This window comes from Bombina bombina, chromosome 4 (assembly GCF_027579735.1).
Source record: "Bombina bombina isolate aBomBom1 chromosome 4, aBomBom1.pri, whole genome shotgun sequence".
NCBI lineage: Eukaryota > Metazoa > Chordata > Amphibia > Anura > Bombinatoridae > Bombina > Bombina bombina.
Window position 1 is genome coordinate 664,512,038 of NC_069502.1, and position 24,092 is coordinate 664,536,129.

At 40.1% G+C, this 24,092-nt stretch overlaps 1 protein-coding gene across 1 annotated transcript in view; it reads left to right on the forward strand.

Annotated features, from left to right (window-relative positions):
• TBC1D32 (TBC1 domain family member 32) overlaps window positions 1-24,092 on the forward strand; it is a 695,824-nt gene that overhangs the window by 173,405 nt on the left and 498,327 nt on the right. The window contains exon 11 of the mRNA XM_053710787.1: window positions 7,553-7,612. Coding sequence (XP_053566762.1) covers window positions 7,553-7,612 — 60 coding nt within the window. The remainder of the gene's footprint in view (window positions 1-7,552; window positions 7,613-24,092) is intronic.

The following is a 24,092-nucleotide window of genomic DNA, read 5'->3' on the forward strand; positions in this document are numbered from 1 at the left end:
GGGGGGGAGAGAGCACAAAAGAGAGGGGGGGAGAGAGCACAAAAGAGGGGGGCAGAAAGCACAAAAGAGGGGGGGAGAAAGCACAAAAGAGAGGGGGGAGAGAGCACAAAAGAGAGGGGGAGAGAGCACAAAAGAGAGGGGGGAGAGAGCACAAAAGAGAGAGGGGGAGAGAGCACAAAAGAGATGGGGGGGAAGAGAGCACAAAAGAGAGGGGGGAGAGAGCACAAAAGATAGGGGTGGAGAGAGCACAAAAGATAGGGGGTGGAGAGAGAACAAAAGAGAGGGGGGGAGAGAGCACAAAAGAGAGGGGGGGAGAGAGCACAAAAGAGAGGGGGGAGAGAGCACAAAAGAGGGGGGGGGGGAGAGAGAGCACAAAAGTGAGGGGGGAGAGAGCACAAAAGAGAGGGGGGGAGAGAGCACAAAATAGAGGGTTCCAAATAAGAGGGGGAGAGCACAAAAGAGAGGGGGGGAGAGAGAGCGCAAAAGAGAGGGGGGGAAAGAGAGAGAGCGCAAAAGAGAGGGGGAGAGAGAGCAAAAGAGAGGGGGGAGAGAGAGAGCAAAAGAGAGGGGGGAGAGAGAGAGCAAAAGAGAGGGGGAGGGAAGAGAGCACAAGGGGTGGGACTGCTGTACTGCAAAAAATGGCCCATGTGAGCGGGCTTTAGGACTAGTGTATGTATGTATATGTATATATATATATATATATATATATATATATATATATATATATATATATATATATATAAACAATATTAATTGTGAGGGGGTGGAAGTCTTTGTGAATTCCCACGCTTTTCTTTCTTTGTAGGACTTGACCCCTGATTAGATGGTGTTTTAATATGTACTACATTTGATTGTTAATTAAACACAGCCACTATATACACACACAGACACACAAACAACCAAATAGTCCTATCTGGCATGCATGAAATTACCTATAGATTTCATGCTCCTCTAGGTATGTTCTTATTCATCATCTGAGCTGTGGAGTTAGTCAGTGAATAAGCATTTTACCCCTTGGGGGTTTAGATGTTCACATACCTACATTAACTATTAGATTTTTAAAATTAATTTGCACAGCTTTTATTTTTTAACATGAAAATGTTTTTGCACATGGTAAATACACCTCTTAGCTTTTAAGAACCAAATAAAGTATCACAAATAAAAAATGCAGTAAAATACAGTATTTCTTTTGCAGCAGTGATGATTGGTTAAGTTCCAAATAATTGTTTTTAAAATATTTATTTTGCAAACAGATTATTATAGCCCCAGGAATTTTAAAGTTTAATTTGAGATGTGCAAAATCAACAGTTATACGAACATTATTAAATGTGTTTATTTTATACTACTGAATAATAAGCAATATTATGAAGGCTGATAATTTAGAACTCAACCCCAAAATCCCTTGAAAATGTAAAACCACAGAAAGTGTTTTTTTTAATGTTACATGCCCGTACATTTTATAATTTTGTTTAAAATTGAATAACTCTTGTTTCTCTAGTTAGATATAAGAATCCCTCTGTGCTTCCTGTATGTCTGTCTAAGAAGTTGGCAGCAAAAGGAGATTAAAAGGACAGTCTAGTTAAAATTAAAATTTCATGATTCAGATAGGGCAAGCAATTTTGAACAACTTTCCATTTCACTTTTAACATAAATTTGCTTTGTTGTCTTGGTATTTATAGTTGAAAGCTAAACCTAGGTAGGCTCATATGATAATTTCTAAGCCCTTGAAGGCCGCCTCTTATCTCAATGAATTTGACAGTATTTAATAGCTAGAGGGCGCTAGTTCATGTGTGCCATATAGATAACATTGTGCTCACGCAGTGAAGTTACTTATTAGAGAGCACTTATTGGCTAAAATGCAAGTCTGTCAAAAGAACTGAAATAAGGGGGAAGTCTGCAGATGCTTAGATACCAGGTAATCACAGAGGTAAACAGTATATTAAAATAATTGTGTTGGTTATGCAAAACTGGGAATGAGTAATAAAAGGATTATCTATATTTTTAAACAATAAAAATTATGTAGTAGACTGTCCCTTTTACTTCTTGAGTGAGACTGCTGCAAGACTGTATACTTTCTTTATATTTTAAAGAGATTGTCTCCTGTGTATGCACATTATTTCTTCATTCGCTAGTAGCAGCATTCATTGCTAGTACAGGAGATTCAAAATATTACTATAGTTTACCTGTCAATAAATTGTCATCCAACTTTCTGTACATTAACAAATTCCCTATTAAGCTCTTGGAAGTCACTGATCAAACACTATTATATTAACACGGATTTATGGCACACAGAGTTTTTTTTTTTTAACGCTCATCAGCCTACTGCACTCAAACTCTCGAGATTGTGTGCTTAGGGGCGTTATTTTTTCCTGCTCTTCGGCTTTCAGGTCAGTGCGTGTTGGGTTGGCAGTTGTATGCCTCTAGTACGGACATGTCAGGTTTTTGCATGCTAATCTCCCTTTAAACAGCTTAGTTTTCACATGTGTTCTTCTATTCTGCTGAGCGCTATTCAGGCTTTGGTTGTGTCGTTTACTTGTCTCCTGCTTTATTTTTATTTAGACTTAGTGGGCCCTAGATCTGTAAATTGTATTAAACTTCTTTTGGAGGGGGTAAGTGTTCCATTCCTTAAGAGCTTTTTTCAGGGTATATAATTATTTATGCTGTTATAAATGCTATAATGGAGCCTTCTGATTCTGTCCCTTAATCTCCCTTAGCAGCTGGGTCCTCTGAACACTTTCGTACCAATGTTAAGTGTGTGTAGTGTAAAAAACGCTTAAGTATCTCCTCCAGCTTATTTATGTGAAACGTTTTTAAAAATGTTAATGCATTCTGACCAACCTAATGCTGCATCTGTGGGTATTACTGCTCCTTCTGTTTGTTCCTTACAGGGTAGCTCTACGGATTTTGCTCCAGGAAAGATTTTATTAAATCTACCGTTTCTAAAAAAAAAGGCAGGCAGCTCTTCCGTCTTCAAGTAAGCGTAAAAGGTCAGTTAATAGTGCTATGCCTTTCGGAGGCTAGGGATAATTGTCAGAAGGATAAGTTTTCTCTAGTGGTAAGGAGTCTTCTTCTGACGTTAAACGTGATTCATTCTCACCTAGATTACGAGTTTTGCGTTAAACTGGGTGCGAAACGAACGCAACAAAAGTTGCGTTATTTCACCCTCCATATCGCTGCCATTACGAGTTACTGAAAAGCCTCCTTGTGCGTGCGATATGGTTGCGATAAGCTCCATACCACACACAATACAAGGGCTGTTTTGACGTGCTTGTGGACGCTTTCCCTATAGACATCAAGGGGGAGAGAGTGTTAGAAAAAAACTAACACCTGCTATCGCGGAATGAAAATTTTCTGTCACGCAACCCCATTGATGTCTATGGGGAAAAAAAACACCCAAACATAAACCCCAAGTCTAAACACCCCTAATCTGCTGCCCCCGACATCGCAGACACTAAATAAAGTTATTAACCCCTAATCTGACGCTCCCGACATCGCCAACACTAATAAAAGCTATTAACCCCTAATCCGCCTCTCTCCGACATCGCCACCACTATAATAAAGCTAGTAACCCCTAATCCGCCGCTCCCTGACATCGCCAATGTCAAATTTTATAATCAGAAATGCGGTACAGCGATGGGGACCAAGTTTGCACCAAGCTATGCTAACTTGTATATGGGAAGGTGGGAATCCACATTCTGGGACTCCTGCCCAGCAAGTGCGGACTTGGTCCTCTATCGCAGATACATTGACGACATATTGATCTATGGAAAGGAAGTCTAGAAGATCTTAACCACACTTTGGATGTGATGAATAATAATATGATAAATTTGAAATTCACTTACCATTACTCATATCATCAGATTAACTTTTTGGATCTAAAAATTGATTCTCACGAAGGAGTAATTAATACCTCTACATTCTTAAAACCAGTGGACTACAGCAATTACACCCATCAAAAAAGCTGCCATCATAAAAATTGGATTAACAATATTTCTAAAGGACAACTCATGAGGGTTAAGAAAAAAACTGTTCCCAACCAGGGGAGTGGCGTCTACAATCCCAAATACTTTTGGATCATTTCAAAGAAAGAGGCTACAGTACAGATGTGGTTAACCATGCCATTGAATAAGTTGATAACTTAGACCGAAGCACTCTACTCAACTATAAAGCCAAGGATACGTCCGGCATTCAACAACACATAGATGTTCCATTCATCACAGAGTACAGCCAAGACAAACATAAGATTGAAAGAATTTTAAAAAGACACTGGAACATCCTTAAAGAAGACAATATCATAGGAGATAGACTGAGCAACAAACCGCACTTCATATATAAAAAAACTAAAAATCTTAAAACCATCTTGGCCCCTACTGTCATGAGAAAAACCCATCCCAACCATCGGAATACAAGGTAACACACTCAAAGGTTTCTTTCCATGCCATAAGTGTAAGGCATGCAAACATGGCCTAAAGAAGAATGTCTTTGAATCCTATACTACTAAAGAAAAGTTTAAAGTTAACCAAATGATCCACTGTAAAGACAAAGGAGTAATATATCTATTGGAATGTCCCTGTGGGCTCCAATATGTAGGTCAGACTAGCAGATTTCTTAAAGACCGCATCAGGGAACATCTCCTAAAAATAGAAGGAAATGCAGACGATGTACCTTTATATAAACATTTTAAAGAGATACACAAAGGAGATACCAAAACCCTAAAATTTATGGGGCTACAAAAATTACAGAAGGAGTGGAGAGGAGGTAACTCCTCCACACTGAATATAAATGGATTTTTCGAATTAGATAGTATCCATCCAAAATACCTGAATTCGGACTTCGAAATTGCACATTTATTGTAGTTCCCCACTAGAACCATCGAGTCTCCATTTAATATGTCTGAGCCCCCACTTGCTTTAGGGTAACTTGGTATGTTTCCCAGCCTTCTTTGTAATCTCTTAAGTTCAATCTATATAAGCTGATCAGTAAAATACACTCGGATACATTTCACATTCATATTCCCAGTAGCACAACTATAGTTCATCCATGCATGTACCACATATATACCACATATATCATATAGGTCACCAACATCGAAAGTGAATTAATGTCATCCTTAGTCTTCTACCTAATATATATATATATATATATATATATATATATATATATATATATATATATATATTTTTTTTTATCCAACCATTACGATCTCCATATAGCATTGTTGATGACCCAGATCTTTTTTCACCTTTATGTAATCCTTGGCATTTTTGTAAAATTCTTTACAAAACTCTGTATTTTCGATGGAATTAATTAATTATTTTACCTCTATACATTCTTCTCAATGTATATATACTTTTATATATATGTGTACATTCTTCTACATATATAAACTTTTATATATATATATATATATCACCTATATTACTTGTATATATATATAGACTGCTGCTTCATAACTGCTGTTTCTGGCGAGTCTGAAGACTCGCCAGAAACATGGGCCCACAAGCTCCATACAGAGCTTGATAAATGGGCCTCCTAGACTGGACTGGCTGTTTCTTTTGGGTTGAATTGAGACAAAGCAAGTATGTAGCTGAGGAAATCAAAGATTTTGTGTGACAAAATAATAAGCCCTTTTGATGATATGTATTAATTTATTTTAATGGGGTACAAATTTGAATACATTACTTTTCAACCATGTCAAATAAACAAGAATCCAAGTAGGGAATTGATGTAAACCAGGAAAGTTGTGGGCTGTACGGTGTTGCATACTTTTTAACTTTTTTTTTGAGTGCTGGTGTGCTGTATGAGAGTAGAATGGTTCATTTGTCTGTAGTTCTGTGTTATTGTAGTGGGGAATCATGTGGGTGCTTTAGATAAAACTGGTTTAAGCAGGAGTATGTGCAGCAGATATAATAGTCATGGCATGGATAGTGGCAACATGAGTGGATGATTCCTAGGACAAGTGGTTGCCTTTTCTTCATTTTATTGGTGCAGAAACACGTTTTCAAGTGACCTCCATGCGAAAAAGGTTTAAGAGTAATGCTTGTTTGTTTTATATATATATATATATTAAACAATCATTTTTAAATAAAAAAAAAGATTTTCATCACAGAGCAATATTTTTACACTGACTAAACCCATTACTGGATGTGTTGTGATTGGATGGAACCTACAAATAATGGTATGAATTACGGACATACAGCACCAAAATGGAGATTAAACCTAAAGAAATGTATTATCATGCCTAGGAAAGGACACTATTTAAGCACTGTAAAATAATTTTAAAATGTTTGTGTACAACTTTCCCCTATAGCCTATTAGCTTTTTAGGGCAATTGCTGCGTAATTAGTGGCCAAAATCATGATCCGCACACAAAAATAAAAGCAATTTTCAGCATTGTAATATTTTTAAAAAAAATAAAGCAATCTGTAATGCATTTTAAAAATGCCTTGTTTTAGATACAGCATAGACAAATTACTTTAATGTCATTTTAATGAGTAGAGTAGTATTCCTGAGCACAAATGAAATTGCCTATCAGACTACGATATCTTGCTTATTAAGCTTGTCTGAGGCTTTAAATTAAATTAGTTATGGTCCATTTATATGCAGAGCACGTTTTTCTGACAAACATTTCAAGTGTACTTAATATGGGAATGTTGTTTTAGGGTTGTCACCACTTCCTCAAATAAAATGTGCAGAAATGTGTTTAAATTGTGTGCAAACAATACCACCCCAAACATATCCAGTCAGTGACCGATTGCGAATACATACAGGCATGTATGCAAAGAAAATATAAAACAATAATGCTTCATGTGTATATTAATATAGTGAACATGTATGTATCTTCAAGTCATCAAGTGGAATTGGGGGATACAACTAAACCATATATAAATCAAATGTTCAAAAATCACAACTAAACTAGTACTCACAATCTTAAAGTCAAAACCTAATAATGCAACTATTTGTTCACTAGAGGGGGAAAGTAATATAATTCATAAGACCAATAAGGATCAAGCTGATCTATAGCTCTAAATCTCAGTGCCATGCAAATACTCACTGTAACAATAATCATCATGATCATAGTCAGCAGGGGGATAAGCTAGCAAACTGTGGGCTAAAAATAATCACAAACTTCTATTGACCTCTCCTGAATGTGGAACACTTCGGCACCAAATAGATCTCCTAATGTTCCGGTTCATGGTGTGACAGCACCCACTTAACAGTCCACATACTATCCTATCACAGGAGTGAGAAAGCTTCAAACATTAACAGAACTAATGTTAATAATGTAATCTTAATAAGTTTGATTAAGCATAAAACTGCTAAATTGTGCTACAGTGTTTGATCATAAAATATACATGTAAGAATAGTATAAAAAAAGTAATGATTTTTATGAATAACTGAAAATAATGACAAGTCAAGCTTTTCAAGACAAGCATGTTATTTCTTCTGGCATATCTTGACCTATACTTTATTGTCCTCTATGCTCTAATAAATCTACCATATTTTTATTATCATCTACTGTGTCTTATTTTTGTTTCTGTTTACAATCTAGCATTCTTACTACAGTAGAACTGTGGTGTTACGACTCCTAGAAAAGAAATATAAATCTCTGGTAAGACTTTATTTTACTTTTTTTTTTGTTTTCCAAAATTGTAATGTGATTTTATCAGGAAAATGTAATAAGCTATTTTCTTGTCTCATTAGTGATTCACAAATTAAAGAGACCCTGCTTCTAAGTGTAAACTCATAGAAACTTCCATGCTTTTTTTTTTTTTTTTACATTATAAAACATCACTTCCTCCTCAATTTTTCTTTCTTTTCCTTTTTTGTAAGACCAAGAACCATTTCTTTAGTCTGGTAAACTTTTGAGTTTCCATCTTAGTTTCAGTCAAATGCAAGTTTTCTGGACAGCTGAAGTAATTGTTTCTATGACTGAACTGACCTAAAATAAATTTCAAATAATTTTCATATTAAACAGCTAAACTTTCACTAGATGATAATTTAAACAATAGATTACACTTATATAGCATTCCCACTTTTTAGTCTCTACTTCAACTCAGTTTGCCTTTACTTAAAGGGACACTAAACTCCATTTTTTTCTTTCATGATTCAGATAGAGCATGCAATTTTAAGCAACTTTCTAATTTACTCTAATTATTAAATGTTCTTTGTTCTCTTGCTATCTTTATTTGAAAAAGAAGACATCTAAGCTAAGGAGCCAGCCAATTTTTGGTTGAGAACCCTGGACAGCACTTGTTTATTGGTGCTGTCCAATCAGCAAGGACAACCCAGTGTCAGGGTGCCAGGAATCAGACAGAGACGAGAAGTGCAAAAATAATCACATCTTTATTAATAGCAGAAAATAATAAAAAGTCCACAAAACAAATAATAAGCCAGGAGTCAAAACCAGAGCTGGTAGTCAGACGAGCCAAGTCAGGAGCCAAAGCGAATAGTCAGACGAGCCAAGTCAGGAGCCAAAGCGAGTAGTCAGACGAACCGGAATCAGGAACAAGGAGAACAGCAGAGTCAGGAACAAGCCAGGGATCAGGAACCAGGAGGGACGTCAGACAGCCAGGTAATAAACAGGAGCTCTCACAAACAGGTCTGAGACAACGCAAGGGCAAAGCATAATGAACAGAGGCCCTTTAAATAATAAGTGATGACATCACAATTCTGAGACTGCATCCTGTCTCACACTGATGATGAACACCAGTCTGGCCATAAAAGGAAGTGCAGGAAATGAGCAGCATCACTCAGAATGCACCAAGTCAGCAAGAGAGGTGAGTAAAATGGCTGCTAGCAGCACATGGCAAACAAAAGAGGGAAAAAACCCTGACAGTACCCTCTCCTCAACAACCCCTCCCCCACGGGAGGACAAAAGGCTTATTGGGGAAACGGGCATGGAAGGCACGGAGGAGGGTGGGAGCATGAACACCAGAGGAGGGTACCCATGAACGCTCCTCCAGTGAACCAAATACTGTATGCGGCCCCTGGACATTCGAGAGTCAATAATGCTGCTGACCGCATACTCCTCATGGTTGTCAACAAAGATAGGACGGGGACGAGGAAACAGTGATAAACTGATTACAAACCAATAGTTTCAAGAGGGAGACATGAAAAACATTGGAGATGCGCATTGCAGGAGGAAGGTCAAGAGCGTAGGGCACAGGATTGACCCGTCGGAGTATTTGAAAAGAACCAACATAACGGGGAGCCAGTTTATTGGAAGGCACACAAAGGTTCAAGTTGCGGGAGGACAGCCAAATTCTCTCACCAACCTGGTAGGAAGGCGCCTGCGATCAGCTTGGAACTTTTGGCGCTGCATAGAATGATGAAGGCAATCCTGAATCTGCAATAAGAACCAAAAAAGTGGAGCTCAAGTGAAAGTTACAAAAAAAGCACCTTTATTGGGGTCAAAACATGGAAAGCTTTTAAAAATATATAAAAAACAAACTACATGTAGAGAGGAACGGTCAGACGCGTTTCGGCTCACGCCTTCAACTGTGACCTATATACAATATAATGCTGAACATGTATATACCCTAGGGGCAAAGCTGATTGGTTAATCCATTAATTAAATGCAAGAAGATGGCAAAGGCACTCCCTCTAAATCCTTAACCCTTAGTGTGATGCACTGAGGGTAATTAACATGTTGATAGATGTTAAACATAAATTCTAAACCTGCTAGAAAAGAAAGGAAAAGAATATTATGAATATATATAAACATTACCAATAAACAACATAATTATAAAACAGACAAATGTTTTTTATCCCATAGCTTTGTAAGGAAAAGATTCCCCATTTCAATACTGTTGTTGTACTATATATGGAAGGTAGGGGGGGGGGGCGTTTTTTTTTCCAGGGAGGGCAAGCTATGTCTCTATACTTTGATGGAATAACAATGGGAAAAAGAAAACAACAACCAAAAATTGGACTAAGCCTTGTCCCATAATCCATAAAAATTTCGGACTTTTTAAAGCAGCCCCCCCTTTATTATTTCCCCCCTCCCCCTCTCCTCCCGCAACAACCAATAGAGAATCTCCAAACATAATTAAAATGGAAGATAAGCATGTATTGTCTGTTATCCCTAAACTGGCATACAATGGGTGCGTTCTCTATGTCACAGTTACATAACTTGATATGATATTATATAAATACAGAAACCTTAGAGGGAGAACAGGAAGCAATTGGCAAATAGATTAGACTGATTATGGGACTATCAATTCAATGATGTTAATACTGAGGCATGGTACTCTAAGTCCACACATTGATGATGTCTGAATCAATGTTAAAACCTAATGGTACCCTTGTTCTCAACACAAAAATCCAAAAGGCTTCCCTCTTGGAAAGGATAACATCCAAATTGCCTCCTCTCTGAGGACGGCAAATTTGCTCAATGACAAGCCACTTGAATGTCTCCACCTTACAGTCGTGTTTTTCAATAAAATGTTCTGCTACACATGGAATAATGTTGGAAATATCATTAAGGTGTTCCCTGATCCTCACACGGGCTTCTCTGGAGGTCATACCTACATATTGTATGTTACAAGATTGACAGGGGACCAAGTAGACGACATATTTATTTCTACAATTTGAAAAACTGTCCAGATTATATATTCTTTGAGTAACACAAGATTGAAACCACTTAGTAACCATAGCATGTCCGCAAGCCTTACAATTGGTTTTACCACATTTAAAGTGACCTTTGGTCATCAACCAGTTGTCTTTTTGGACCTAGTTTCGGATCATGCTTGGTGATAAGCGGTTTCCTAAAGTTTGATTACGTTGTGAGACGAAACGAAAACCCCTTTTAACTATGGGATTCAAAATCTCGTCTCCCAAAAGTATAGGTAAGTTTTGTTTTACAATTTTGATAACAGAATCTTATTGTCTACTGAACTTTGTACTAAAGATTATTTTATCCTCTTTGGTCATATCTTTATTAAGCCCTGGTTTATCTTTCAAAAGAGTTGATCTGTCCAAGTCCTGTACCTGTGATATTGCTTTTTCAATTGTAGACATATTATATCCTCGTTCAACAAACATTTGTTTGAGCAGGGCACCCTCTGAAGAGAAAGTGTTCTGACTAGAACAATTTCGTTTTAGTCTAATGAATTCCCCCTTTATCATACCAAAACCTGTACTCTTGGGATGCAAACTTTTTGCATGCAAAAGAGAATTAGATTTAATGGGTTTGGAATAGAGTTAAGTAACGATGGTATTATTGCTTGAAACACCTATCAATGTAAGATCAAGATAGGGTATTTTAAAAGGATCACAAACATGTGTGAAACTCAAACCACAACTATTTACATTGAGAGATGCAACAAACTCATCTGCTTCCTGAGCTGTACCTATCCAGATAAAGAGCAAATCGTCGTTATAACACCTGTAAAATGTAATGTTTTGACGAAAAGAGTTTTCTTGTCCATAAACGTGGAACAGCTCCCACCAACCCATATAAAGGTTGGCGTAGGAGGGGGGCAAATCCTGAATCTGCACCCACATGGAACGGAGTTGCCGGAGATGCTCCTCCAAAGCCGGAATACCCTGAGACATGAATGAATCGGGCAACAAGGATGGTTGAAACCCATAATTCGCCATGAACGGGGATAGCTTGGAGGAAGCATTAATAGCACTATTACGAGCAAACTCTGCCCAAAGTAACAGTTCAGACCAATTATTGTGGTGATTTGAGACATAACAACAGAGTAACTGTTCCATAGCTTGATTAGACCGTTCTGCAGCCCCATTGGATTGAGGGTGATATGCCGAGGAGAAGGAAAGCTCGATCCCCATTTGAGCACAAAAGGAACGCCAAAATCTGGAGACAAACTGGCTACCCTGGTCCGACACTATCTCCTTGGGTAACCCATGTAAACGGAAGATCTCACGGGCAAACATTGAAGCAAGCTCCTGAGCGGTAGGCAACTTCTTCAAGGGAATGCAATGTGACATTTTAGAAAAACGGTCAACCACCATAAGGATAACAGTATTGCCATTGGAAATGGGGAGCTCGACAATGAAGTCCATGGAAAGATGTGTCCAAGGACGCTCACCATTAGCAATAGGTTTAAGAAGACCCATAGGAAGACGTTGAGGAGTCTTATTCTGTGCACAAACTGAGCAGGAGGCAAAATACGCAGCAACATCAGAACAAAGACCTGGCCACCAGAATTGTCGAGTGACAGACCAAATCATTTGGTTCTTGCCTGGGTGATCTGCGGCTTTAGGATAGTGGTAAGTGTGCAAAAGTTTAGTTCGAAGATTCTCAGGAACAAAACACTTACCACTAGGTTTCTCAGGAGGTGCATTGGTTTGTGCAGCCAGGATCTCAAATTAGTACGTATGGTAGCCAAAATATGGTCAGGAGGTATAACTGGAGTAGGTACAGACTCCTCCTTGGACAGAGGCGAAAAGTGTCGAGAGAGGGCATCTTACTACCAGGCAGGTAGGAAACCACATAATTAAACCGAGACAAAAAATAACGCCCATCTGGCCTGTCGGGGCGACAAACGTTTTGCTTCAGATAGATAAGTTAGATTCTTGTGGTCAGTAAGAATGAGTACAGGCATGCTAGTACCCTCGAGAAGATGCCTCCATTCCTTGAGTGCCAAAATTATGGCCAGTAATTCCCTGTCGCCAATTTCATAATTGCACTCCACTGGAGACAATTTCTTAGAAAAGATACCTCACGGATGCAAGGAACCGTCAGGCGTAGGACGTTGAGACAAGAGGGCACCTACTCCAGTCTCAGACCTCAAGAACGAAAGGCAGGACAGGGTTAGGATGAGTCAGAACTGGAGCGGCAGCAAAGGCAGTTTTAAGACTATCAAAGGCCTTAATGGCAGTAGGTGACCAATGGAGTGGATCATTCTCTTTACGGGTCATGTCTGTGATAGGTTTGACCAAGGAAGAAAAGTTTTTAATAAACCTTCTATAGTAATTGGCGAACCCCAAAAAACGTTGAATAGACCGAAGACCAATTGGGCGAGGCCACTGCAGAACTGCAGATAACTTGTCAGGATCCATGGGGAACCCTGCAACGGAGATAACATAACCTAGGAAGGTTACTTGAGTCTGATGAAACTCACATTTCTCGAGTTTACAAAACAGGCCATTCTCACGTAGTTTCTGAAGAACCCGTGTAACATCAGAACGATGAGCCTCAAGTGTGGGTGAGTGTATGAGGATGTCGTCTAAGTACACCACAACACACTGTTGCAACATATCTCGTAGGACATCATTAATAAATTCCTGGAATACAGCAGGAGCAATACATAGGCCAAAGGGCATTACAAGATACTCATAATGCCCGCTCCTGGTGTTAAATGCTGTTTTCCATCCGTGACCCTCCTTGATCCTAACGAGATTGTACGCTCCTCTCAAATCAAGTTTAGTAAAGGCCGTAGCTCCCTTGAGGCGGTCAAAGAGTTCCGTTAGCGCAATAGGGTAAGCTTTCTTAATGGTAAGACAATTAGAACCCCTATAATCGATGTATGGTCTTAACTCGCCACCCTTTTTCTTCACATAGATGAAGCCAGCCCCTGCAGGAGAGCAGGATTTGCGGATGATCCCCCGCGACAGAGCATCGGCAACATACTCCTCCATAGCACAATTCTCCGCGACAAACAGAGGGTAAACCCGGCTTCGAGGAGGAATGGCTCTGGGTTGCAGGTCTATGGCACAATCGTAAGACCGGTGAGGAGGCAACGTACCGGCACGCACCTTGTCAAAAACGTCTAGGAACTCCCGGTACTCCTCTGGCAATTGAGATACTGAAGAAGTGCACAAGACTTTAACTGGTTTCCGAAGACAAGTGGAAATACATTTTGGAGACCACAACAAAATTTCGGACCTGTGCCAGACGTGACTGGGATTGTGCTTTTGGAGCCAGAGATAACCCAGAACAACCAGACAATGCAGAGAGTTTATCACCTGGAACTGGAGGGTTTCAAAATGGAGAGCCCCAACAGCCATGGATAACGGAGCAGTTTTGTGAGTAACGAGTGCTGGCTGAAGGGGCCTGCCATCAATGGCCTCAATAGCAAGTGGAGCAGACCGAGGAAAAACAGGAATAGAGTGCTTAGATACAAAAGCACTGTCAATGAAATAGCCCGCAGCACCGGAGTCAACAAGAGCCTGGGTGACTATGGAGGAGTCCACCCAGGAAAGGACAACCATGACCAAAGGTTTCTCCTTTAGCGGTTCTGGGGACGAGGATAAACCACCCAAGGTCTGCCCCCCAGACAGGACCTTAGGTGTGAGCGTTTCCCGGCCTTGTAGGACAAGACTTCAAAAAGTGGCCCTGTAACCCACAATAGAGGGAGAGCCTCTCCCTCCTCCCAAATGCCCTCTCCGCCACAGAGAGACACGTGAATCCCAACTGCATCGGCTCAGCAGTACCTGGTGACCAGGGACCAGGAGGCATGGGAGGAGAGGGAGTCATGGGTGGGAACGAACACGTAGGAGACAATTTAACAGGAGGCTTCCGCAAGCGCTCCTTGAAAGAGGGCCTCTCTCTGAGTCTGATGTCAATTAGGATAAAAAAAAGACACCAATGCCTCGAGATCCTCTGGTAAATCTCTGGCAGCAACTTCGTCTTTAATCGCATCAGAGAGCCCATGAAAGAAGGCGGCAACAAGGGCTTCATTGTTCCAACCTACCTCCGCGGCAAGCGTACGAAACTCAATGGCATACTGAGCAACAGATCTTGTACCTTGCTGAATGGACATGAGTCGTTTAGCAGCAGAGGAGGAGCAAGCCGGAACATCAAATACCCTTTGAAAGGAGGCCACAAATTCAGGGTAATTTGAAATCACAGGTTTATTAGTCTCCCACAAGGGATGAGCCCAGGCAAGAGCTTTTTCAGAGAGTAACGAGATGAGAAATCCCACCTTAGCTCTGTCAGAGGGAAACGCCTGAGGTAACATCTCAAAGTAAATGCCCACCTGGTTCAAAAACCCTCTGCACTGATTAGGATCGCCTCCATATCGCTGAGGTAGAGGTGCAGGACCGGACATGCACCTGGTAGGACTAGGTGCAGCAGCGAAAACAGGATCAGCCATAACTTGCGGGACACTTTGGTCCAAATGTGCAGTGCGAGTCAGCAGGGTTTGCAGGGCTAGTGCAAATTGATCCAAGCGGTGATCCTGTTCATCCATCCTGGAAATTATGGCAGGTAAAGGTGGATTATTAGCGCCATCAGGATTAATGGCCCTTGCGTTATGTCAGGGTGCCAGGAATCAGACTGAGACGAGAAGTGCAAAAATAATCACACATTTATTAATAGCAGAAAATAATAAAAAGTCCTCAAAACAAATAATAAGCCAGGAATCAAAACCAGAGCTGGTAGTCAGACGAGCCGAGTCAGGAGCCAAAGAGAATAGTCAGACAAGCCGAGTCAGGAGCCAAAGCGAGTAGTCAGACGAGCAGGAATCAGGAACAAGGAGAACAGCAGAGTCAGGAACAAGCCAGGGATCAGGAACGAGGAGGGACGTCAGACAGCCAGGTAATAAACAGGAGCTCTCACAAACAGGTCTGAGACAACGCAAGGGCAAAACATAATGAACAGAGGCCCTTTAAATAATAAGTGATGACATCACAATTCTGAGACTGCATCCTGTCTCACACTGATGATGAACACCAGTTTGGCCATAAAAGGAAGTGCAGGAAATGAGCAGCATCACACAGAATGCACCAAGTCAGCAAGAGAGGTGAGTAAAATGGCTTCCAGCAGCACATGGCAAACAAAAGAGGGAAAAAAAACCTGACACCCAGGTTGTGAACCAAAAATGGGCCGCCTTCTAAACTTACATTCTTGCTTTTCAAATAAAGATAGCAAGAGAATGAAGATAAATTGATAATAGGAGTAAATTTGAAAGTTGCTTAAAATTGCATGCTCTATCTGAATCATGAAATAAAAAATTTGGGTTCAGTGTCCCTTTAATGCCCTAATAATAATAATATTTATAATAATGGTTTGAGTCCAGATATTAAACTTGGAAATACAAAATGACAGAGGAGGCTGGCCCTGATCCAAAGTGCTTATGATTAAATGCAATTTAATGTATGTGTAACTTCTGTCATACATTAAAAAATTTACTAATAATGTTATAAATACTGAGTACTTAGCTCACGTTAATAAACACACAAGGTTTAAATATGTCTAAAATCATTATGAAACATCTACTCAAATAAAATATTATTATTAAAATGATTTATTTATGATTGCATTGAAGTGCTTGTTTTTTTTTAAAAAAAGTTAATTGCTTGCAATTATATAAAAATGTTGATTGCATAGATATCTTGAATTAATATTAGTAATTAATTGAAAAACAATTCTGCTGTCAAACACATTAAGTAGTCATATTCAGTACTGAAGTAATAAGTAATCATTTTATTTTTGTTGTGGCCACATACCTTTTCATTCTTATGGCATGGAGAGTCCACGACTTCATTCCAATTACTAGTGAGATATTTAACTCCTGACCAGCAGGAGGAGGGAAAGAGCACCCCAGAGCTGTTAAGTGTCACTTTCCTTACCCATAATCCCCAGTCATTCTCTTTGCCTCTGTCAATGGAGTATGTGCAAAGATGGTTTTTGAAGATATGTAATCCTTTTATGGGTACTTTTTCCTGCAAGCTTGAATTGGGGTTATGCTGTGTCCATGTCAATCTCTTTAGTAAGAGTAATCGTGGCTATTAGCAGTTACAAAGTGGTGAGGTTGTCTTTGCTTTATTTCTAACATTATTGCTACCCCTTTTAGAAAGCCAGGGTTGGTTACTCTGTTCTTTCTTTTTCTTTAGGTCCCTGATAGAAAGTGGAGTATCTATCACACCTAAGAAGCTGTTCCTGCCCGGCATCTGGATCCACAGGTAAGTGCCTTTGCCTTCTTGGTATTGAAGGACAGCACTTAGGAGGTTAATTCCTCTAGTGGATCAACCTTTGGGACAGTTAACCTTATGGATGGGTTAACTTTTGTGCAGTTTTTGGCAGGCACTGGCATGTGAAGCGTTAAGGGGTTAATCTTATTTACCCTTATCAATTAGGAGAGACTGGCTGAAGGGTTTATGGTTTAGATATGCTTTATTTAATTGTTATATTATGAGACAAAATGTAATGCTCTTGTTCATCAGAGCATGTAAATTTAATCAGACTTTAATAAAATGAGATGCAGAGTGCTTAAATTTTATATTTGGTCGGTCAGAAATGCGCGCTTTTTCCATGAGGCAGTTTCTTTCTTGCTCCGATCATGTGACTCCGCTCTTCCGTTGTAGTTCTTGTACAAGTGGAGTCAGTTAGGCAGCATAGCGATCACGCTGTTTTACATATGTGTCGGCTAGTTGTCGGATCGACAGGATCTTATTAATTTATCAAGCGGATCTGAATCTAGAGATTCTCCTTTGCAGTTTTCTAGTGATCTCCGGTCCTGGTGCGGTAAGACTCCTCAGCTAAGCTGAGGTATAGAGGTGTGAGGAAAACTTTGTTAAAACATTTTTTTCCTTTTTGCTGCAAACAGTGATTTTTTTATATACCGTATTGGTGATATTAAAATTTTATATATTTTTTAATTTGGAAATACATCTATTTCCTTTGACAAATATTGTACCCCCTGTGCAATTCTGCGCCACTTGCCTGTCTAAGACCTTAAAATTTAAAGACAAAATTACTCCCTTAAAAACCATATGTCTCTCAAGACAATGCTGTTCAGGATATGCCTCAGCTTTCTCCTCAGACGTCCCAAGCTATGGTAATATCACATGCAGTGCCTTGCGGTTCCTCTCAACCTTCTGGGGGTGTTTATTTACTAGGAAATTTTGCTGCACAGATATCTTCTGCTGTGTCTGCAGCTTTATCTGCTTTCCCTACTTCGGGTAAGCGTAAGAGGAAATCTAAACATATTTCTGCTAGTAAGGTTTCTGACCCCTCTAAATCTGCTCTGGTCAGCCTTTCTCAAATGTATGATGAGGAGGATACTTCAGTAGCTTCTGAAGGTGAAATCTCAGACTCTGACATGATGGGGAAAAATTCTTCAGAATCTAAAGAAGTTAATTTCAGATTTAAGCTTGAACATCTCCGGTTGCTTCTGAAGAAGGTTCTAGCTACTTTGGACGACTCTGAACCTTCGGATGCGGTCAACCCTAAAAAGTCTACTAAACTTTAATAGAGTTTATGATTCTCCCTCATCTGTGGATGTTTTTCCTGTTCCAGACGAGATGTCTAAAATTATAGCTCAGAAATTAGAAATGCCAGGGGTTCCTTTTTTTTACCTTCCCCTGTTTTTAAAAATAAGTTTCCTGTTGTTGACTTTATTCGTGACTCATGGCGCACTGTGCCTAAAGTAGAAAGAGCTATCTCTACTCTAGCTAAAAGAACTACCATTCCTATAGAGGATAGTTGTTCCTTTAAGGATCCCATGGATAAGAAGCTAGAGACTTACTTAAAAAAGATGTACATTCATCAAGGATTACAGTGACAACCTGCGGCAAGTATTGCTATGGTTGCGGGAACAGCATCTTATTGGTGCGATGTCTTGTCTGATCTGATATCAGAAGAGACTACAATAGAGGCGATCCAAGATAGAATCAAAGCTCTTAAACTAGCCATTACCTTTATCTGCGATGCTAACATGCAGGTAATTAGACTGGGAGCTAAGATCACTAGCTTCACTGTTCTAGCTTGCAGAGCTCTGTGGTTAAAATCCTGGTCGGCTTTTGCCTTTACCTTATAAAGGTGAAACTTTATTTAGTCCTGGTCTTGTCGGAAATCATTTCTGAAATTACAGGTGGAAAGGGATCTTTCCTACCTCAGGACAAGAAGAATAGACCTAAGCGTCGCCAGAATTCAATTTTTTGCTCCTTTTATAACTTTAAAGGACCAAAGTCTTCCTCCTCTTCTTCCAAACCAGATCAATCCAAGACCTCTTGGAGATCCAGTTAGCCTTGGAATAAGGAGAAGCAAAACAAGAAGCCTTCCGCTGATTATAAATCAGCATGAAGGGTCCGCCCCGATCCAATTTTGAATCAAGTGGGGGGCAGGATTTCTCTTTTTCAGCAAGCTTGGATACGCAATGTCCCAGATCTGTGGGCTGTGGATATAGTATCCCAGGGTTAGAGAATAGGATTCAAGTCTTGCCCTCCAAGGGGCAGATTTCTCCTGTCAAGACTATCCACAATCCAAGTAAAGTGGGAGGCCTTCTTAAACTACGTAGAGGACCTATCCTTATTTGGAGTAATTGTTCCAGTTCCTGTAGAGGAACAGGGACAATGATTCTATTCAAATCTCTTTGTGGTTGCCAAAAAGGAGGAAACTTTCCGTCCCATTCTAGACCTAAAGTGCCTCAACAAATTCTTCAGGGTTCCGTCATTCAAGATGGAAACTATTCGTTCCATTCTTTCTTTGGTTCAGGAAGGTCATTTCATGTTGACCATAGACCTGAAAGACGCGTATCTACATGTTCCCATTCATTACCAGTTTCTAAGGTTTGCCTTTCTGAACAAGCATTTCCAATTTGTTTTTGGTCTTGCCACGGCTTCCAGAATATTTATTTTGGCAGTGGTCAGATCCCAGGGAATTGCAGTGGCGCCATACCTAGATGACATCTTGGCTCAGGCGTTATCTTTTCAACTAGCAAAATCTTATACAGAGTTGTTGTTATCTTTTCTACATTCCCAAGGATGGAAAGTGAATCTAAAAAGAGTTCCCTTGTTCCAGCTACAAGTGTGTGTTTCTTAAGGACAATCATAGAGATTCCCTGTTCATGAAGATTTTCCTGACTGATGTCAGAAAATCCAAACTTCTTGCTTTGTGCCTTTCTCTCCAGTCTGCTATTCGTCCATCAGTGGCTCAATGCATGGAGGTGGTTGGTCTGATGGTTGCTTCTATGGAAATCATTCCTTTTATTTTATTTATAAAATATTTTACCAGGAAGGATACATTGAGATGTCTCTCATTTTCAAGAATGTCCTGGGTCCACAAAACATTGCATTGATACAATAGGGTACAATAAAATACAAAAACAATATGGATACATAGCATATGCAAAATTTAACATAGAACAGGTAGGAAATATATAATCAACCATGACAGGTGCATTCTGTTTTGAGATATGCAAAGAGGGATCTCTTAAACGATTTTATGCTTGGGGAAGGTTTTAAAGTGTGCGGGAGGTCGTTCCATAATTGTGGTGCTCTGTAGGAAAAGGAGGATCGAGCTGCTTTCTTTTTGTATGGAGGCAGACTAAATAATGTGCTGGTACTGGATCGGAGGTTATGGGAGGTGGGAACAGCCGGGGAAAGCATTCTGCTTAGGTAGGGTGGGAGCTTCCCAGAAAAGCTCTTAAACACAAGGCTGCAAAGATGGAGGGTGCGTCTGGATTCCAGCGACAGCCAGTTTAGTTATTTTAGCATGTCACAATGGTGGATCCTGTAGTTACATTGTAGCACAAAGCGGCAGAACGAGTTATACAGTGTATTAAATTTATTAAGGTGAGTTTGCGGTGCAGGTGCATATACTACATCCCCATAATCCATGATCGGCATCAGCATTTGCTGTACAATCTTTTCCTTTACTGTAGGGCTGAGGCAGGATTTGTTTCTGTACAGGGCACCTAGTTTTGGATAGAGTTTAGATGCTATTATTTCTATGTGGAGGCCAAAAGAAAGATTGGGGTCTAACAACATACCCAAGTATTTGAAAGGGTTGACTGCGGTCAGTGTGCCATTTGATTTTGTTTTGAGGCGTAGATGGGAATTTTGTAGTTTGTGTAATTTAGGTCCCGTTCCAAAGATCACTGTGACAGTTTTGTCAGTGTTTAGGAAGAGTTTGTTTTTTGAGATCCACTTTTCTACCTCTGTGAACTGGTCTTGGAGCACTGCCTCAAGCTGCGGCAGATCGGATTTGTTTGTATAGATTACCGTGTTGTCTGCAAACATGTGTACAGTGGAGGATTTGCAGACATTTGGCAGATCATTTGTGTGTGAATAGTAGGGGGCCGAGAATGGAACCTTGGGGAACACCACACGTGACTGGGAGAGGGAGGGAGTCACTTTTAGAAATGGAGACATACTGTGATCGATCCGATACATATGATCGAAACCAGGTTAGCGGACGATCCCCAATACCTGAGTTTTTTAGTTTGAGCAGAAGTATGTCGTGGTCTACTGTGTCAAAGGCCTTTGCAAAATCAAGGAAAATTGCTCGTTAGGTCTCCTTGTTCCATGCCAGTTTGGATGTCATTGCAAACTTTTAGGAGGGCAGTTGTAGTGGAGTAATTTGGGAGAAAACCTGATTGAACAGGGGTCAGATAGTTAGATTGTTGGTAATACTCACAATGTTGCATATGGACGCATTTTTCTAAGATTTTTGACAATACTGGGAGCAATGGTATTGGGCAATAGTTAGTAACCAAGGTTAACTTACCACTTTTATGGATAGGCACTAATTAGGGTTATAACAGGTTTAGCAATTGCCGGCACAATGAGCTTCAACAGCATTGCTGGGATTTGATCAGGTCCAGACTGGTTTTTCATTTTTAGATTATTAAGGTGTTTCTTAATGACATTGATGGGTACAGGTCTAAAATTGAACTTCTCTATATTGGGTCTTTGCAGATTTAGTGCAAAGACCCACATTTGTAGTTTCAGGATGTGTGTCATTTAATAGTTTGTCAATCAGGGTGGTGGAGCATCTGACAAAATAATTGTTAATGGCATTTGCTACTTCTAAGGGAAGTTGCAGGGTTTGGTTATCCACTTTGACAGTGGAAGATTGGGAGTGGATTGGGGGAGTGTGTAAGCTATTTATGACTTTCCAAAACTTTCTAGGGTTTATATGTTATTGTTCAGATTTTTACAGAAATATTGGGCCTTGGCCAATTTTGTTTGTTTAGTGCATATATTTCGCCATTGTCTATATACACAGTGATTGTTCATAGAGCCAGTATGCTTGTACTTTGACCACAAAGAATCCCGAAACTGGTACATTTGAATGAGGTCAGCTGTGATCCAATTCATATGTGCTCCTTTTACTCTCATCTTACGCAACGGGCATGCAAATTCCAAACTTGTAGGAGTTCGGACTGAATGAATTCAACTGCAGAGTCTAAATCTAGAATTAAGTTTAATCTGTGCCAGGGGAGGTTCTTGATGTCATTTAGAAATGATTGAAGATTAAATTTTTTGAAGGACCTGGTGATTTTAACCTTGGGAGAGGATTTAGTAGCCTTTATTTTGCGCACGCAGTAAGCTAAGCAGTGGTCACTTAAACTGTTAGGGAGAACACCTGCCTCCTGGATTTTGCTCGATTCCATCTGAGACCTCTGCAACTATGCATGCTCAATAAATGGAACGGAGACCGTTAAGATTTCTCGCAGAGGATAGATCTGGATCCCCTAACAAGAGTCTCTCTAGTGGTGGATTTTGCAGGAACATCTGTCTCGGGGCACTTGCTTCCTGAGACTTTCCTGGGTGATTCGAGTTGAGAGCAATCTTCAATGCCTTGACAGCTTGGCCTCAATTATCTTTTAGTCCGGTTTTTCAGATTCCAGTCGGACAATATCACCTCGGTGGCTTACATCAACCACCAGGGAGGAACTCGGAGTTCCTTAGCTATGAAGGAGGTGACTCGCATTCTGCAGTGGGCAGAAGCTCACGATTGTCTCCTATCTGCTATCCACATTCCAGGGGGGGACAACTGGGAGTCGAATTTTCTGAGCAGACAGACTTTTCATCCCGGAAAGTGTTCTCTCCATCCGGAAGTGCTCTCAAAGATAACGCTCAGGTGGGGGGTTCCGAAGTTGGGTCTGTTGTCATCTCGTCAAAAACGCCAAGCTCCCAAAGTACAGTTCAAGTTCAAGAGATCCTCAGACCGCTCTAATTGATGCTCTAGCGGTTCCTTGAACCTTCTCTCTGGCATACCTGTTTCCTCCATTTGCTCTCCTTCCACGAGTCATTGCTCGTATCAAACAGGAGAGAGCATCTTTAATTCTAATAGCTCCTGCATGGCCTCACAGGATCTGTTTCGCGGATCTGGCGAAGATGTCATCTCTTCCACCTTGAAGGTTACCTCCATCCAAATCTGGATTCTCTGAAGCTGACTGCTTAAAGGGACATTAAACCCATATTTTTTCTTTCATGATTAAGAAAGAGCGTGCTATTTTAAACAACTTTCTAATTTACTTATATTATCTAATATGCTTCATTCTCTTGATATCCATTGCTGAAAAGCATATCTAGATAGGCATTGCAGCTGCTGATTGGTGGCTGCACATAGATACCTCGTGTGATTGGCTCATACATGTGCATTGCTATTTCTTCACCAAATGATATCTGAAAAATGAAGCAAATTAAATAATAGAAATACATTGGAAAGTTGTTTAAAATTATATTTCCTATCTGAATCATGAAAGACAATTTTGGGGTTTAATGTCCCTTTAAAGATTGAACGCCTAGTTTTGACTAGACATGGTTTTTCTGAGGTAGTCATTGATACCATGCTTCAGGCTTGTAAACCTGTTACTCGCAAGATTTACCATAAGGTATGGCATAAATACCTTTATTGGTGCAAATCTAAGGGTTTCTCCTGGAATCGGGTGAGGATTCCCTGCATTTTATCTTTTCTTCAGGATGTCCTGGAGAAAGCTTTGTCAGTCAGTACTCTGAACGGTCAGATTTCTGCACTGTCTATCTTTTTGCACAAACGTCAGATTTGCCAGATGTTCAAGCTTTTGTTTAGGCCCTGGTCAGAATCAGGCCTGTGTTTAAACCTGTTGCTCCTCCTTGGAGCCTTAACCTCGTTCTTTTCATTTTTGCAGCAGGCCCGCCGTTTGAGCCGATTCATGTTGTTGATATAAAATTGTTATCTTGGAAGGTTTTGTTTCTTCTTGCTATTTCTTCCGCTCCCAGAGTTTCTGAGCTTTCGGCTCTGCAGTGTGATTCCCCGTACCTTATTTTTCATGCAGATAAGGCGGTCCTTCGTACTAAGTTGGGTTTTCTCCCTAAGGTTGTGTCGGATCGAAACATTAATCGAGAAATTGTTGTTCCTTCTTTTTGTCCTAATCCTTCTTCCTATAAGGAATGTCTTTTGCATA